At 45.5% G+C, this 16,559-nt stretch overlaps 1 protein-coding gene across 8 annotated transcripts in view; it reads right to left on the bottom strand.

The window, feature by feature from the left end:
• Nucleotides 1-16,559, bottom strand: part of LCMT2 (leucine carboxyl methyltransferase 2) — a 29,672-nt gene that overhangs the window by 12,892 nt on the left and 221 nt on the right. For 5 of the 8 annotated variants that reach the window (XR_003989876.1, XM_030475355.1, XM_030475363.1 and 2 more), the window contains exons 2-11: nucleotides 16,256-16,380; nucleotides 15,204-15,285; nucleotides 14,685-14,865; nucleotides 12,483-12,639; nucleotides 11,864-12,053; nucleotides 11,340-11,447; nucleotides 11,135-11,225; nucleotides 8,705-8,953; nucleotides 7,547-7,777; nucleotides 1,810-1,907 (exon numbers count right to left, since the gene is read on the bottom strand). Coding sequence is in view for 7 of the 8 variants with exons in the window: in XM_030475355.1 (XP_030331215.1) it covers nucleotides 1,810-1,907; nucleotides 7,547-7,777; nucleotides 8,705-8,953; nucleotides 11,135-11,225; nucleotides 11,340-11,447; nucleotides 11,864-12,053; nucleotides 12,483-12,639; nucleotides 14,685-14,865; nucleotides 15,204-15,285; nucleotides 16,256-16,380 (1,512 nt within the window). In the remaining variant the exon portion in view is untranslated. Of the gene's footprint in view, nucleotides 1-1,809; nucleotides 1,908-7,546; nucleotides 7,778-8,704; nucleotides 8,954-11,134; nucleotides 11,226-11,339; nucleotides 11,448-11,863; nucleotides 12,054-12,482; nucleotides 12,640-14,684; nucleotides 15,286-16,255; nucleotides 16,381-16,559 lie in introns of all 8 variants that reach the window. The other 3 variants (XM_030475407.1, XM_030475398.1, XM_030475391.2) reach the window with 3 other exon arrangements.

The following is a 16,559-nucleotide window of genomic DNA, read 5'->3' as shown; positions in this document are numbered from 1 at the left end:
CCTTACATACAGAGCCACCCCTCCAGCCTGACTTGCCCTGCCTATCCCTCCTGTAGAGCCTAAAACCGTCCATCATGGGACATCAGTCACAGGACTTGTTCCATGAGGTTTCTTGCTCCATGATGTCTTGCTCTGGGACTGGGCGAAAGCTTCCAGCCCCTTGTTTACTCCTCATGCTGCATGCATTAGTACAGAGAAATTTCAAATGTGCTCCGGTGTACTCAACACATCATGGAGTGGAATGAAGGACCTCGCCGGAATGCTGTCCCTCAACCACTGGCGTGCTGTCCTGGGGCTAATCACTACTGAACCTGATTTTCTCTCTTTTACCCCTTCAATTCTAGTTTAAAGCTCTTCTGATGAGCCCTGCTAACTCCTGTGCAGAACCCCTTTCTCCCCCTTGAGAAAGATGCACTCCACATGTTGGCAGCAGCCTGGTCTCATGCAGACTGACCTGAGACCAAAAAACCCCACATTCTGCCAGTGACACCAGGCTTGGAGCCAGGTATTGATCTACCGCATCTTCCTGTTTCTTCCCTCATCATTCTGTGTAACCGGAAGCATAGAAGAAAACACTACCTGTACTCCTGAACCCTTAACCAAGGGTTGCCAAGGACCTGAAGTCTCTTTTGATCACCTTTGGACTTCTTACAGAAATTTCATTGCCACCTACATGAAAAAGTAATAATGGATAATAATCCAAGGGCCATACCAGGGTAGGAGGTTTTCTTGTAACATCTTTGACCCGGGCCCCATGGAGGCAGCAGATTTCCCTAAGGAAGTGGGTCTGGTCAGAATATTAGGCCTTCTGCTCTACTCAGAAGAGAATCTCCTATGATAATAACACCTTTTTTTCTTAATAGAAGTGGTTTTGATGCAGGGCACAGGCCAACTTAACCTCGGCAACACCTCCAACCTAGATGGACCACCATTCTCATCATTGTTTGGTTCCGCTTCCAGAACCTCATACCTGTTATACAAGGGCACCTGGGAAGGTGAGGCAGTCATGGAGGAGATGTGCCTGCTGCAGGAACTTGTCGCAACTTCCCTCTATCCCTTAAATCACCAGGTTCTGCCCGGCAGAGCCATGCTGTGCCCCATCTGCCTGCCCTGGTCACAGTGCTCCCCAGGGGGTTCTTTTACAGGTATGAGGGGCTTGGCCACAGCTGCCCCACTGAGGTTTCCACAGTTCAGGAACCTCCCTGCATGCTGGAGCATCCGCTGCAGATCATGCAGCACCTGAGTGAGCTGCCTGCCTCAGTGACCGAGGAGGCTCACAGGGAAATCTTATCAACATGTGTAAATGCCAACTGGGAGAGATGAAAGAAGACAGAGACAGAATGTGCTCAGGAGCATCCAGAGTCAGGGCAAGAGGCAATGGGCACAAACTGAAATACAAAAAAAAAAACCTCTTAAGCATAAAAGCCCCTCACATTTTCCTATTAGGCACTGATAGGTTGGTTGTCCAAGAGATTGTGAAGGCTCCATGTTTGGAGATAATCAAAACCCAACTGGACAATATCATGAGCAACCTGTTCTAGTTAGAACTGCTTTAAGCAAGGGTGCTGTATTAGATGGTCTCCAAATGTCCTTTCCAACCTCAACTATTCTGTGAAGATTGTATTCCACTAAATGGCAAGGTGTTCAGAAGTTACCTCTAATTCTAACCACCACGGAGTGTGACGGTACTGCCAATGCCATCCTCTTCAATATGGCAATACCTCTGTAATTCAGCTGGGCTTGCAACACAGCAGCACGCACCTACAAAGCGAAGGTAATTCTACTCCTCAGGCCTCCCCAAGTTCTTACCCCAATGCGGGAAAGCTCTTGAATGTGCAAGAAATACCAGTCCCCCAGTACAGGCTCCAGAGCAGAGCGGCCACCATACACAAACAGGTACTTCTTGCCTACAGCAAAAGACAACCAGATGAAAAGAGAAGTTAGAATCTGGTATGTCACAAAAGCAGGTTTCTGTTTGCATAGAGGGGAAGCTGATCAAAGCCAGAAATTAATGCTGGCAGGCAGAGGTTTAAGACACTATTTGTATTAAAACATCCTGCAACCTGATGAACAGTTCCAGATGTTAGCAGTAAATGCAAGACATCGTTTCATGGATACAGGAATTACTCTTGCATCTAGATCTTTTATAAGACATGAAGACTAAATATTTTTACTAAGAAGCTGTATTCTTCATGTCTGCGGTCATTCATCGTCCACGTATATTATGTAGTTTCTGAATGTTTAAAGTCTGAATGGAAATTACACACTATAGTCTCAAAACCAGAAGGAGAAACCATATTTTTAAATATATCTAATGGTTTTAAGGAAGAAAAATTAAGCAATAGAAAGATTACACTTGTAGAACTAATGAAACTGGAAAACCTTAAGTACAGAAATCATAGCAACACAATGAAATCTATTTATCCCAGGAAAAAGAGATAAATCCTCATAAGACAACAAGAGTTGTTCATACAAAAAGGAAATTATGATAATTTAAGTGTGTAGGAGTTAATCTGAAGAAGCCTCAAAAAGAAGGTACAAAAGGTGCACAAGTACTTTGTCTAGATGTCGAGGATGTGTGTTTACTGCACTATGCCCTGTCAGCTCACTTCTTCGAAATAGGCTGTGCAAATAACACAAGTGTGGTCACTTACTTCAGCTACAAAGCAAAATCAAGGCAAAAATAAGATGATACAATAAAAGAAAAAACTCAATGTATTATTTATAAAACTTTATTTGCCCATTTAGCATTTGTTTCTTTGATATAAAATGTTGAGTGGAAGGCTGAGTTCTCAACTCCATTATGGTGTTAACTAAACTCCACTCTACAAATTCAAAGTATGCTCCAGACTAGACTAACAACTGCTTAACAATTCCTCCCATGTTCCACTTCAATAGCTCCCTGCCAGCTAGTGGAGAAGGAAGCAGCTTAAGAAAGGGCAGCTTTCACCTCTTGAATTCCACTAAGTCCTATCACTGACCTGCTAACAACTGCTGGAGGTTTTGCCCCTCACAGTCAATATCTCTTACTGGACAAACCTTCAGCATGCCACTGCAGGGCTTGATTCTAGACCTGTTCAGCACCACTGAGATGTGTCAGCTGCTACTAGAAGAGTGCCTCTTCTGAGGCACTTCTCCTGGATAAAGAGCTAAGGATCCTACTCCATAATTAAAATATTATCGTTCAGAGAGGAAGGTCTGAAACTTCTTTCTGGTGTGATCAAGCATAAGTAACTTTAGCCATAAATTATTTCAAAGAATCAGTCTTCCAGAACAGATCACCTCCCTAGGTTACAGTTCTTCTTACCAGTGGGGACTATGTAGTATACAAAATATGCATCATGCAACTGATGCTACATGGAGTAAGTGGGCCACACTAATTACACAACAAGCTCAAACAGGAAATCCCAGTCGTCCAGGAATCCTAGAAGTCATCATGGACTGACCAGAGGGCAAAGATTTTGGAATGCCACCAGAGGAGGGGGTGATGCGTGCTGAAGAGGCCCCACCATATAATAAACTGTCAGAGAGTGAAAAGCAATATGCCTTGTTTACTGATGGGTCCTGCCATATTGTGGGAAAGCATTGGAGATGGAAGGCAGCTGTGTGGAGTCCCTTGTGACAAGCTGTGGAAACTGCTGAAGGAGAGGGTGAATCGAGTCAGTTTGCAGAGGTGAAAGCTATCCAGCTGGCCTTGGACATTGCTGAACGAGAAAAATGGCCAGTACTTTATCTCTGTACTGACTCATAGATGGTGGCAAATGCCCTGTGGGGGTGGTTGCAGCAATGAAAGCAGAGCAACTGGCAATGTGGAGGTAAACCCATCTGGGCTGCTGCACTGCGGCAAGATATCGCTGCCCAGGTGTGGAACCTGGTGGTGAAGGTACGCCACGTAGATGCTCATGTACCTAAGAGCTGGGCCGCTGAAAAACACCAGAATAACCAACAGGTGGATAAAGCTGCTAAGATTGAAGTGGCTCAGATGGACTTAGATTGGCAACATAAGGGTGAATTATTTTTAGCCCAGTGGCCCATGACACCTCAGGCCATCAAGGCAGAGACGCAACATATAGATGGGCTCATGATCGAGGGGTGGACTTAACAATAGACACTATTGCCCAGGTTATTCATGAATGTGAAACATGTGCTGCAATCAAGCAAGCCAAGTGGTTAAAGCCTCTCTTTTATGGAGGATGATGGCTGAAGTACAAGTATGGGAAACCTGGCAGATTGACTATATCACACTCCCACCGACCCGCCAAGGCAAGCGCTATGGGCTTACCATGGTGGAAGCAACCACCGGCTGGCTGGAAACATACGCTGTGCCCCACGCCACTGCCCGGAACACTATCCTGGGCCTTGAGAAACAAGTCTTGTGGCAACATGGCATCCCAGAGAGAATTGAGTCAGACAATGGGACTCATTTCCGGAACAACCTCATAGACACTTGAGCCAAAGAGCATGGCATTGAGTATATCACTTCCCCTACCATGCACCAGCCTCTGAGAAAATCCAATGGTACAATGGGCTGTTAAAAACTACACTGAGAGCAATGGGTGGTGGGACTTTCCATCACTGGGATACACATTTACCAAAAGCCACCTGGTTGGTCAGCACGAGGGGATCTGCCAACAGGGCTGGCCCAGCCCAATCAGAACTTTTACGTACTGTAGAGGGGGATAAAGTTCCTGTGGTGCACATAAAGAATTTGTTGGGGAAGGCAGTCTGGGTTATTCCTGCTTCAGGTAAAGGCAAATCCACTCGTGGGATTGCTTTTGCTCAGGGACCTGGATATACTTGGTGTGTAATGCGGGAAGATGGGGAAGTCCAGTGTGTAACTCAAGGGGATTTAATTTGGGGGGAAAACAGCCAATGAACTCAATTATATGCTGTTGCCTACTATATTACACTTTTATAGCTCATCATCTAGATGCCCATCCCCACCACTCTGGGCTTTGTAAAGAAAATATGTGCCGTCATGATCATCAGCAGAGAATAAAGTCATGGGAAAAGCCAGCAGCAGCAGAACTGTCCTCAGGCCACCATCAACTGACCCTGACTTCCCTCCGACCATCACCCCAACAAAGAATGAACTTGGATGAAACCAGACGAGTTTGGCGGCATCATCAGCAGGCAACAACCCAGCACTACACACTGTCTTTCCTGCCCTGAAAGACTGTTACAAGACATGGAGCCTGACATCATGGACTGGATGAATTCAGCAACTTTATAGGGATGGTCCATGGACTAAGGAATGATATCTCTCTCTTTATGTGTGTGTATATATATATATATATATATATCTGAGACAAAAGCAATGGTATATTGAAAAATGTGGGATCTGAGCATGACATGAATGGTATGGAATAGGGGGTGGATACTGTCCTAGGTTCAGCTGTAGCAGTTATTTTTCTCCTTAGTAGCTGGTGCAGTGCTGTGTTTTTGACTTTAGCCTGAGAACAATGCTGATAACACACCAAAGTTTTTAGTTGTTGCTCAGCAATGTTTACTCTGATCGAGGACTTTTCAGTCTCATGCTTTGCCAGCGAGGAGGGGCACGGGAAGCCAGAAGGAAGGAGAGACAGGACACCTGACCCAAACTACCCAAAGGGGTATTCCATACCACAGCACGTCATGCCCAGGATAGAAACTGGGGGGAGGTACCCGGAAGGCTCAGATCGCTGCTCGACTCAGGCTGGATATCAGTCGGTGGGTGCTGAGCAATTGTTTTGGGCATCACTTGTGTTTATTGGTTTCTTTTCCTTTTCCCCTTTTAGTTTTATATTCTCTCGCCTTGTTATTTCCCTTATCATTATTATTATTGGTGGTAGCAGTAGTAGTTTTGTATTATACCTTAGTTACTGGACTGTTCTTATCTCAACCTGTGGGGTTTACATTCTTTTCATTCTCCTCTCCATCCCTCTGGACACCGGGGGTGTGAGAAGTGAGCAAGCGGCTGCATGGTTCCGAGTTACCCACTGGGCTTAAACCACGACAATCATGATTCAAGTGTGAAGAGATCTCAAAGCTTCTTTTAATTTCTTTTCTACTGGCAGGCTCAGAAAGTGGGCCAATATGAACCTCATGAAGCTCAACAAGGCCAAGTGCAAGACCCTGCACCCAGGTGGGGGCAATCCCCAGTATCAATACAGACTGGAGGATGAATGGATTGAGAGCAACCATGAAGAGAAGGACTTGGGGATCCTGGTAGATGAAAAATGATATATGAGCCAGCAACGAGCACTTGGAGCCCAGAAAGTCAGAGGGCTGGAGCACCTCTCCTATGGAAAAGGTCTTAAAGAGTTGAAATTGTTTAACCTGGAAAAGGAAGGCTTCAGCTAGACCTTACAGAGAGACTTTTTTACCAGGGCATGTAGTGACAGAACAAGGGGGAATGGTTTTAAACTAGAAGAGAGGAGATTGCCTAAGAGCTCTTCTCAGAAGTTCTTCCCTGTGAGGGTTCTGAGGTGCTGGCACAGAGTGCCCAGAGAAGCTGTGGCTGCCCCATCCCTGGCAGTGTTCAAGGCCAGGTTGGACACAGGGGCTTGGAGCAACCTGCTCTAGTGAGTGGAAGGTGTCCCTGCCCATGGCAGGGGTTGGAACTGGATGAACTTTAAGGTCCCTTCCAACACAAACCTTTCTATGATTCTATGATCTACAAAGATCCCTTCTGACCCAAACCAGCAATTCTATGATTTACATAATGGCAGAACAGTATTCCCCATTCTAGTTTTTGTTCCTTTACTAGTAATTTTGAACATTTGCTTTGCTGTTCCTTTAAGTATCTGCTCATCATTACAAAGCCTCACTCTAGCAGTGCCAGTTACACACTAAAAAGCTCACCTGCACACCCACAGAGGAGCACAGAGGCAAAAAAGGTTGGGGAACCCAAATAATATCCTGCCTCAGCTACTTCCACACCCAGCCCAGCCATAACAGGCTCATTTCCTCATGACCAAGAGGAGCACAGAGAGGCAGTGGCAGATCTGCAGGCTAGAGAACCCCAATCGCATGCTTATAAAATGAGACAATCTGCCTGGGCCCCTCCCAGAGCTGTCCCAGAAGAACTCTCAGCCCCACTGTGAGACCTATTGAAATGAGTGAACAGGAGCAACTCTCTGGAGCGCCTTTGAGGGGGAACTGCCTAGGGGCATGAGACACATTACAAGATGCAAGGGAAAAGCACTTAGGGTTTGGGACTTATTATGGGATGCACAGGAGAGGAACCAGAGGCAGGAAAAGGGATGGATTTAGGTGATTTGGGGAGGGTTAAAGGAAGACAGAGGGTTAAAAGGATCAAAAGGGCTAGTCACATGTAAACTGGTTGCTGGTCAGTGTGCCTGGCTGGCCACATCTTGCACCTTACACAGGAACAGCTGAAACGTGACATTTGTGGTTATATGTTTGTGAGAGGGGAGCCAAACAAACTGCAGTTGCAAGTATACACTGCAGCACTTTCAAAAATGCATTCTGAGGGGGTTTTGGCCCCATATATTCTGGAATTTGTATGCCTCTGCATGCCTACAGCCATTTCCAGGTTTTTTACCTTTGAACATCACTTCAGTTGAGCTGTGTCTCCAACGCAAAGCAGCTGGCTCAGCAGCAGGCTGCAGACTCACAAGTTCCATTGTAATGTCACCTGGGTCCAAGGCATTACAGGTTTCATGGAACTTCAGACACAACATTCCCAAGCCTGCACTCGATGGGGATGTTCGTCCTCCTACTACGAGGGCCAGACTGTTGGAGACGCATGACACAGTATGGTACAACCGCTCATCTGTGGAGACACAAAACATTACAGTTCACACACATTTTTCTCCCATTAGATTTATAGAATTTCAGAATCACTTAAGTTGGAAAAGACCCTTAAGATCATTGAGTCCAACCATAACACTGCCAAGTCCACCACTACACCATGCCCACAAGCACCCCATCTACATGTCTTTTAAATACCTCCAGGGATGGTGACTCCACCACTGCCCTGGGCAGCCTGTTCCTATGCTCAATAACCCTTTTGAGGAAGAAATTGTTTCTAATCTCCAGTCTAAACCTCCCCTGGTGCAGCTTGAGGCCATTTCCTCTGTCCCTTGTTCCTTGGGAGCAGAGACCAGCCCCCTCCTGGCTCCATCCTCCTCTCAGGTGGTTGTAGAGAGTGATAAGGTCCCCCCTGAGCCTTCTCTTCTCCAGACTAAACTCCCCCAGGTCCCTCAGCCGTTCCCCACCACACTTGTGCTCCAGGCCCTGCACCAGCTCCGGTGCCCTTCTCTGGCCCCACTCCAGCACCTCAATGTCTCTCTTTGAGTGAGAGGCCCAGAACCGACACAGGATTCGAGGTGCAGCCTCACCAGTGCCCAGTGCAGGGGGACAATCACTGCCCTGGCCCTGCTGCCACACTGGTGCTGAGCCAGGCCAGGATGCTGGTGGCTTCTTGGCTGCCTGGGCGCAAGCTGCTCACGTTCAGCTCTGTCAATCAGCACTCCCAGGTCCTTTTCCATGAGCAGCTTTCCAGCCACTCTTCCCCAAGCCTGGAGTGTTCCATGGGGTTGTTGTGGCTCAAGCGCAGGACCTGACACTTAGCATTCAGAACCTTCAGATCTCTTTGACTGCCAGCATAATTGTATTGTGACATTAGGTTTCCACTAGACATGATTCGTTGTTACACAAAAACATCTTCCTTACACTTGACATCAGTATGGGAACTCACCCCATCTTTTATCAGGATTTTCCTTCTTCACACAGCCAGCTTTCCAGCAGCCTGCATGTTTTATTAGCACATGAAAATTCCTCATCCGGCAGTGCTGTCCATCCTCCTCCCCAAAGCCTCCAGTGGTGAGGATCACATCAGGTTTTAGAAGAACAGAGCGGTGACCGTAACGTCTCAGGCCAGAAGCGTCAGAGCGCATTACACACACTGCAGGGACACTCCCAGCCATCCCAACAGCACCAAGAGGAACTGTAAGCCAGAGAGAACCAAAGAACTCAGCATAAACAAGAACCAAGGACTATATTTTAAATTAGTTAATGAGAGATGAGAGCTTAAGCAAATCTTCAGCTTTTCAAGAAGAAAAGATTGTGAAGCAAGTTCAGAGCACGGAGAATCTGACATGCCCTAGAAATCAAGCTGTAATGGTCTAAACTGCCAGCTTGCAACTTCTGCTGACTGCTCCCTCATTTCCTGACACAGTTCTGAGACTACTTTAATGTGGTGGAGGTAATACTGGCTAAGAGGCTGCAGTGTCCTGAACTGCTGTAGCAAGATAGGAATCACTGCAACACCATCAAAAAGAATACCTTTCTGATGAAAACAATATTTGGCTATTTAAATAGCAAAAACCAGCAGAAACAGGACCTGGAAGCCGGATTTCAAAGTTTCTTGCTAGATTTTGATTCTACCTTCACAAAAGCATTGAAATAAAGTTCTAAAGCATGACAAATAATCTCTGTTAATTCCAATGGTCCTATTATAAGAGAGTATTTTTAGTTGTCTAAATATCTTCTCTCTAAATCCTGTATCACTTAGTATGAAACAAGATTTAATCACAGGACTCTCGCCCACCTACACATTATACAAACTGTTTTCTTTTAATCAGTTTCTTTGTTTTAATCAAGTGTCTCATCCTCATGCTGTAAGAGATGATGAGGTGGAGGAGAAGCAGCTCTCAGTTTACTTTTGCATGCCATACCCAGAAAAATTGTCTATACCGAATGTTGTTTAGTACAAGACCCTACTTTCTATTGCTTGATGATTGCATCTCCTTGGGCTCACATGTCTTTCTACAGATGCATCTTTTTAAGACTGAGGGGTTTTCATTTTAGAAAATATATTTCCCATGCTCTGTTTTGAAGATACAGTACTTGCAGTTCTCTTGAACACGGACCTAAACCTATTTGAGACGAGAACTGGGGCAAAGACTGGTATTTGAGACCCACTGTTTGCCATTCCCAGTTAAAAATGTCTAAGCAAGGATAATTTACCCAACTTTGAAGGCTCTTGCTATCAGTTGTGAATCCAACAGAGACAGCAGCAGCAAGACCCTATTCATGTCTCTAATGAATGAAGTGTCTTCACTGTATTAACATCAGTCAAGCAAATGTCAGATTTTTTTTTTTCTTTTTAACTTAAGGATAGATCCTACACATTCAGGAACCTTTAAGGTTTTAACGTAAGGACCAGCGACAATCACACAATATATTTAACCACATGCACATTCACTTAGTTTTGATTTCACTACATGTTTTCAAATATAATCAAAACACAACACAATGAATTCAGTGGTCCTGTTGGCTTAAGGAATGCCATCCTGCCTTATCCTTTTCCAGCTGCTTTTCCTGCTCCCTAGAACACAGATTTCAACTTTCAGTTGCAGACAGAACTACTTGTAGTACTATACCACGAACAAGACTAGTGATGTGAAACATCACTTTCATTAAAAATATACTTGTGCTTTCCATCCTGAAAGAGGAAGCAAGCAGCCAAAACCAGGAATTTTTTGGACTGCTTCTGCTGCCAAGTACTTTTTAGGATGGAAACACAGTACTGGTCTTGGCTTTCCCCCACTTTTCTCCCATCTAAAAAAAGCAGCATAGAGATTAAAACACATTTCAAACCCAGAAATATTACATGTACAATTCCACCCACAGGGGATAACAAACCAAAGCACAACCTTTGTGACACACTCCTGAGTGCTCTGTTGGACAACATTCTGATAGTGCAGGAAGTAAAACTTAACAGCCTTTTGGGAGCTGGAAGGATAGAATGGCTCGGAGAGTCACGTAAGGAGGCAAGTGGGAATACATTGAAAACGGAAAGTCTGTGGGATCCCAAAAATAGGAGGAGGAACAGGGTAGACTGGCACTGCAGTCACGCACTGAAGGGCCCCATGTATAAACAGAAGGAAGAGCTGTTCAGACTGGAAGGTTCAATAATCTAAAAGAATGAAACTAGTCAGAACCACCAGTATCGGGCAATTGCCCTGGCCTCACTATGGACAGCAGAACCACTGTTAGAAGGATGGAGAAACCTACTCAGATGATGCATCTGATCAGTTCCTTCCAGGGTTTTACTGTCTCCTAAAATCCCTCAAGGAAGCCAGCATGAGATGAAAGAATACTACAAAAACTAGTAAGTATGTACCTGTCATACTGGGTAACAATGGAGTCCAGGAAGGTTCCATCCCCTTTGATGCAGTCAAGACAAAGTAATGAGAACATTTCAGATGCCATTCCTGTAACAGGTGCAAAGAAAAAAACGAAACCAATCTCCCTTAAAAATCTGAAGAGCAAGCAGTAGGAAGGATCTACTAGCCAGCTCACTCGTGTTCAAAATAAAGGAGGGTTACCTCATATTCATCAAAAGGCTCCAGAGCCTGCACTCTTTGCTGCTCATCTTCTGGAGTACAACGGGTGAAAAACTCATTCATATCCATGACACTGCACTCAGTCCAGCCCTGAAACAGAAATCCCTCAAAATGATTACCTCGGAAGGACAGAGACTCACTTCCCACAAGAAAATTAAGACCCTAAATTAAATACCTGCATAAACCATAAGCTGTCTAGCTGGAACAACATCAGCCCAGCATCTGGTGAGGATAGGTCTCTTACCTGTAAAGCTCTTAAAAACTTAATTTGTTGTATCAAAAGTCTCAGAGGAACCCATCTTGCCTTAATCCCATACACAAAGGAAGCTGCAAGTTGGTTGGAAGGACCTTTAAATGACTAGTCATGCCAGTAGAAAAGGCAGTGTCTCAGCCATGGCCCTTGCCCACTTCAACCCATAACTGACACAGCTGGTGACTTCCCAAATTATTTCATCTGACAATCTTTCCCAGGTGCTTCACGTGTGCCCAGAGCTGCAGGTACTCACCTTTGCCAAGAAGCGCTTCTGCTGTGCCTCACAATCAGGGTACTGTGCCACAGAATGAAGTGTAGAGTTCAGCTGGTTAAAATGCTGCTGCATGACATGTCCAAAGGGGTCCTCTGGGTGCATCTGCTCATACAGCAGAAAGCATGCCCGAGAGAAATGCTCTGCTGCCCACTGAATCAGGGCATCAGACCTGTCAGGCAGATTGGGCATCAGAAATCAAACAACTGAGGGCCCACTTATCAACGGCAGATGCAATATATGTTCCTGCAACACCATAAAGCATGCTATTAAGGCATCCTGACACAGGCAATACACAAGACAGAATCCTGTGCTGGGGACTTATGAACATCTCCCTCATCTGTGCAGAGAATTCAGGGGATGAGAAAACCAAAAAACTCAAAATCACTCATTCAAGGTTTCTCTTCTTTTTTTTTTCCCCTCCATTTTAGTATGTCATGATTACCCCATCACAATCATGATATAAGGTGCTGCTCAGGACTGCCACAGAATTCATGAGAATAGTTACAAGACAGCAGGTCTTATAACAGGACAGCCCCAGGTGACATACACACAAAGAAGCTTACTCTTTTCATTTTATACAGGGGAAAACTCAACTGACCTGCTATTTTCCATGTAGGTGAGCACCACCTCTGCTATGAAGAGGGTGGGGATTTCACTGTCCAATCCTGCTTCGTTCAGGGCTCTCTCCAGCTGAGACAGCTCTGATAAATCCATTCCCAGTAATTTATAATCCTTTCCAGAAAAGGCAATGACTCCTGGGAGATAAAAATGATACAATCTCACTGCAGTGCAGATGCCATACTGAAACCAAAAGGGACCACAGGAAAATCAACCCCACAGGCAATCGCTCATAAACTCAATTTCTTTGGGGCATGTACAAGAAAATTCCTGTCACTAAATGAACCATAATGGGATAGTGCCTAGAAGTGATACATTAAGTGCGGATCCAAAACTTCATTATTCCTAACACAAATTTCACCTGCAGATTTCTCACAGAATTATCACACTTACTATAACAACAGAACTTTATCAACATTTCTATAGAACCACTATCAAATCTTAAGGACTCTCATTTACAGACTTTTCAGCTTAGGCTAAGGAAGTACCATTGCTTTGATAGGGTTCAAATGGTTTGCCTTGCAACCAAAAAACCATCCTCAAGCTTTTGGGGGTTGGTTGGTTTGCTTGGTTTTTAAATAGATTTCATGTCTGTAAAATGGCACTGAATCCTGACGCAGCATGTGCTGGTGCTCTGCAAAAACCGGGGGGAGTCTCACGTCACCGTTCTCAGATATTAGTCCAAATACATAATTTGCAAGCATCACCATGGTGTACCTCTGTACTCCATGAGAATATCATAAGCTATAGCTGCTGACCTGTTTCCACCAAATCATAAACAAAGCAAACTGCAAAGTACCTTCAGAAATCACCTACTCTGTACCAGTGCAATCCAACAACGCTGCCAACATTAAACATGTGAATGGATTCAAGAGGAAACTGAACGATCTCATGGAAGAGCTCACTAAGACATGTGCAACTGCTCCTGGGAGACAAAGACTTGTGCTCTGCACCTATCTCTGTACCTGTCTTCCATGGGCATTTCAATTGATTACAGTCACATAGCAGCTTACATTTGTTCTTGCTGCATTTCATTCCACGTTTGAGAGACCATTCATGTACTTTATCAAAATCCTACTCTCATTCACCCTATTGCAACTCTCCCCATTTCCTGCTGGTTTATTGCATTTTCAACTTCTATAGTATATCATCTACAACATGAATGGAAACCTTGAAGGAAATCAGATGCAGGAGAAACCTCCTGTGAACCCCATACTTTACATTCCTTCATATTGCCACTGAACTGCCCCATAGTACTTAACCAGCATAATAACCCTTTCAGTTCTGCTTATATTCTACAGTAGTTCCATAAGGCTCATTTTTTCCTCCATTAGAAAGGGGGGGGGGGGGAAAGTCAGGTAACACAATGACTCATGTTTTATTACAGTCAAGACACCCAAGAGTCCTCTCTTCTCTCCTATCCATAAAGTCCATACATCACAGACTAATTTAGGTTGAAATGGGCCTTTGAAGATCATCTAATCCAACTCCTTGCTCACAGCAGTTACCTGCAGCAGGTTGCTCAAGGCTTTGTCCAGTCAACTACCTACCTCCAAGGCTGGAGATTTCACCACCTTTATGGGCAATCTGTTCCTGCTTCTAACAACTCACATGGCAGCAGGAGGGGAGGAAATAACAAAAGCCATGCAACACTTTCACTGTACATAACTGGACCTTCTTTTGTTGCAACCATTGCCCATTGACTGTTTGCTTCCTGCCTCCAGGAAAATCTGGCTCCATCTTGTCTACACTCTCCCATTAGGTAGCTGACGACTGCAGCAAGGCCCACCTCCCTCCCAATCTCCTCTTCCTAAGGCTGAACAAAGCCAGTTCTCTCAGCCTTTCCTCCTGTGACATGTGCTCCACCACTATCATTCTAGTGTCCTCTCACTGGACATGCTGTCTTTGTACCAGAGAGCCCAACGCTGGACACACTTCAGAAATTGCAACACAAAGAAACTGAACTCGGTTTGGCACATCCCTCTGGCAGCTGCACATCTTCTTGCTGTCTCTCAATGCTACGAACGATTGATTTGGTCCAAGGTTTTTCAGAAAATGAACATCTTTTCATCTACAACTTTGTAGTTCCTCTATCATCATATCTCGCTTTTTAAAGGCTGAAGCTGTTTGCTTCTTCTAAACATTTAGTATCTACAAAAGCTTCCTTCTATAAATATCATACCTAATCCCTCCCCTTCACTGCTTCCCACCAATGCTGATAACTCTTTCATTCTTTTGATCAGAGCAGCTTTTTGGCATGCCACATTTGGGAAATCCACCTCATATACCACAGTGTGATGCAGAAGACCCATGTCCTTCAAACGGAAGTATAACGAGTCAAAGCCAGCACCTAAAGACAGGATCTGCAGAGAAAGCATCAGAAAAGAGTTATATTCAACTCTAATAACAGCATCCTGACGATCCAGATGTGAAAAGCATTCAATAACATCACCTGTAGAGTGACAAAATCAGGCAATCTCCTGCAAGAGGTAGAAGAATTTTGTGTAGGTATTGCCCTCTCCCAGATAGTTCTGTCAAAGCAACAAGGGCCAGGCACAGTAGTGCCATGCAGATTGTCTGTGCTTTTTTGGGAAAGGGTCACAACAGATGCACTAAGAAGCTACTGCAGTGGCAAGATGCCAGAAAGACTTGTCAGACACACAGTGGAAACTGCCAGTACACCCACACAAGGGAAATGCACCTGTGTCCTAGGGTGGCTTTGGATCTTCAGCAGGAAGTCTTGAACACAGTGATCTACAGCACGGGCACGGACATAATAACCCCTGTGGAATGAAATTCAGTTGTAATCAGGAATGCTGCTCCTCCAGCACTGGCATCCCCCACTTCACAAAACTTTTTTTTTTTATCTCTCTCAGCTTCTACCCACTAAGCCCACATTTATAGCCCTGCACTGGGAGACGCTGGAGGAGTTTGTCCCTCTAGAGCTTATTAATAAATACAGATCTCCCGTACTCTTGTGCTTTAAGCAACAAGACTATGGATAACCCATATGTGGGTGGCCAATAACTGAGCTCCTGCCCCAAATCAGATGCCATAACAATATAAAATTAACTCCTGACCTGATGACCACATTCATCTTCACAGGCCTGCAAGCTTCTGCTTCAGTACACCCCAAATGAAACTCCTTTGGCAATTCACAGTCATTCTGACTGCATTAAGCTATTAGCCTCATATTATGTAAACTCCACTTCCATACCAGCACAGAACCCTTTAACCACATTAAAATATTCATGCTTGTGTCCTGCAAAGCTCAAGAGAAGAGCTACTGGTCAGTAGATAATTCTGATTCAAAAGATAGTACTGTAGTCCTGAGCCACCAAATACCTTACTGAAGTTGCAATATTCTTGAGCAAACCGCTGACATGCTAACATTCGTGGTACATTCATTTTCAAATCATGTCTACAGCAGTTTTCAGCAGCAGGGAAGACTGGAGTTAGGAACCAGTCTGGCGACATGTTTTCCTCCAGACAAAGCTTGCAGTTTTCACTCCTAAACCGTGTAAAATGCTACCAACAGTCTGCAGAGCTTACACCGAGAGATGTGTCCACACGCTGCCGCTATGCTCCTGTCTCTAAACACACTTTAAAAAGTTGTACCTTGACCAGAAGTGACACCCCGAGAGCCTGGGGGACCAGCGGGTCCCTTCTGCCGCCTGCAAGCCCCGCGTGTGCCGAGCATGACCCCCGGCAGAGGCACCGAGGCCCGACGCCACAGAAGCCCCCCCTGCTTACCGGTGGACAAGTGGGGCTCGCCGCCGCCGCCGCCCCACCAGGAGCCGCAGGAACCGATCCTGGATGTAGCCCCGCGCCGCCGCCGAGCATTTGCTGACGGCGCTGCTGCCGCCGGTGCCCTGGACCTGTCGGGACAAGGACACGGCGCTGACGCAAGGGCCCGGCACTTCCGACCGACACCGCAGGCCGAGAAGCGCCCAGGCCTACCGGGGCGCGACGGCGGGGCCAGGCAGCACCGAGGGGGCTCCGAGAGCAGGGGGAGGTGAGGAAAGGGAGAGGGAGACGGAGAGGCCGTTCCCGTCGG

This window comes from Strigops habroptila, chromosome 2, assembly GCF_004027225.2.
Source record: "Strigops habroptila isolate Jane chromosome 2, bStrHab1.2.pri, whole genome shotgun sequence".
Taxonomy (NCBI): Eukaryota; Metazoa; Chordata; class Aves; order Psittaciformes; family Psittacidae; genus Strigops; species Strigops habroptila.
Note: the sequence above shows the minus strand (reverse complement) of the source record. Positions and strands in the feature narration are given on the sequence as shown.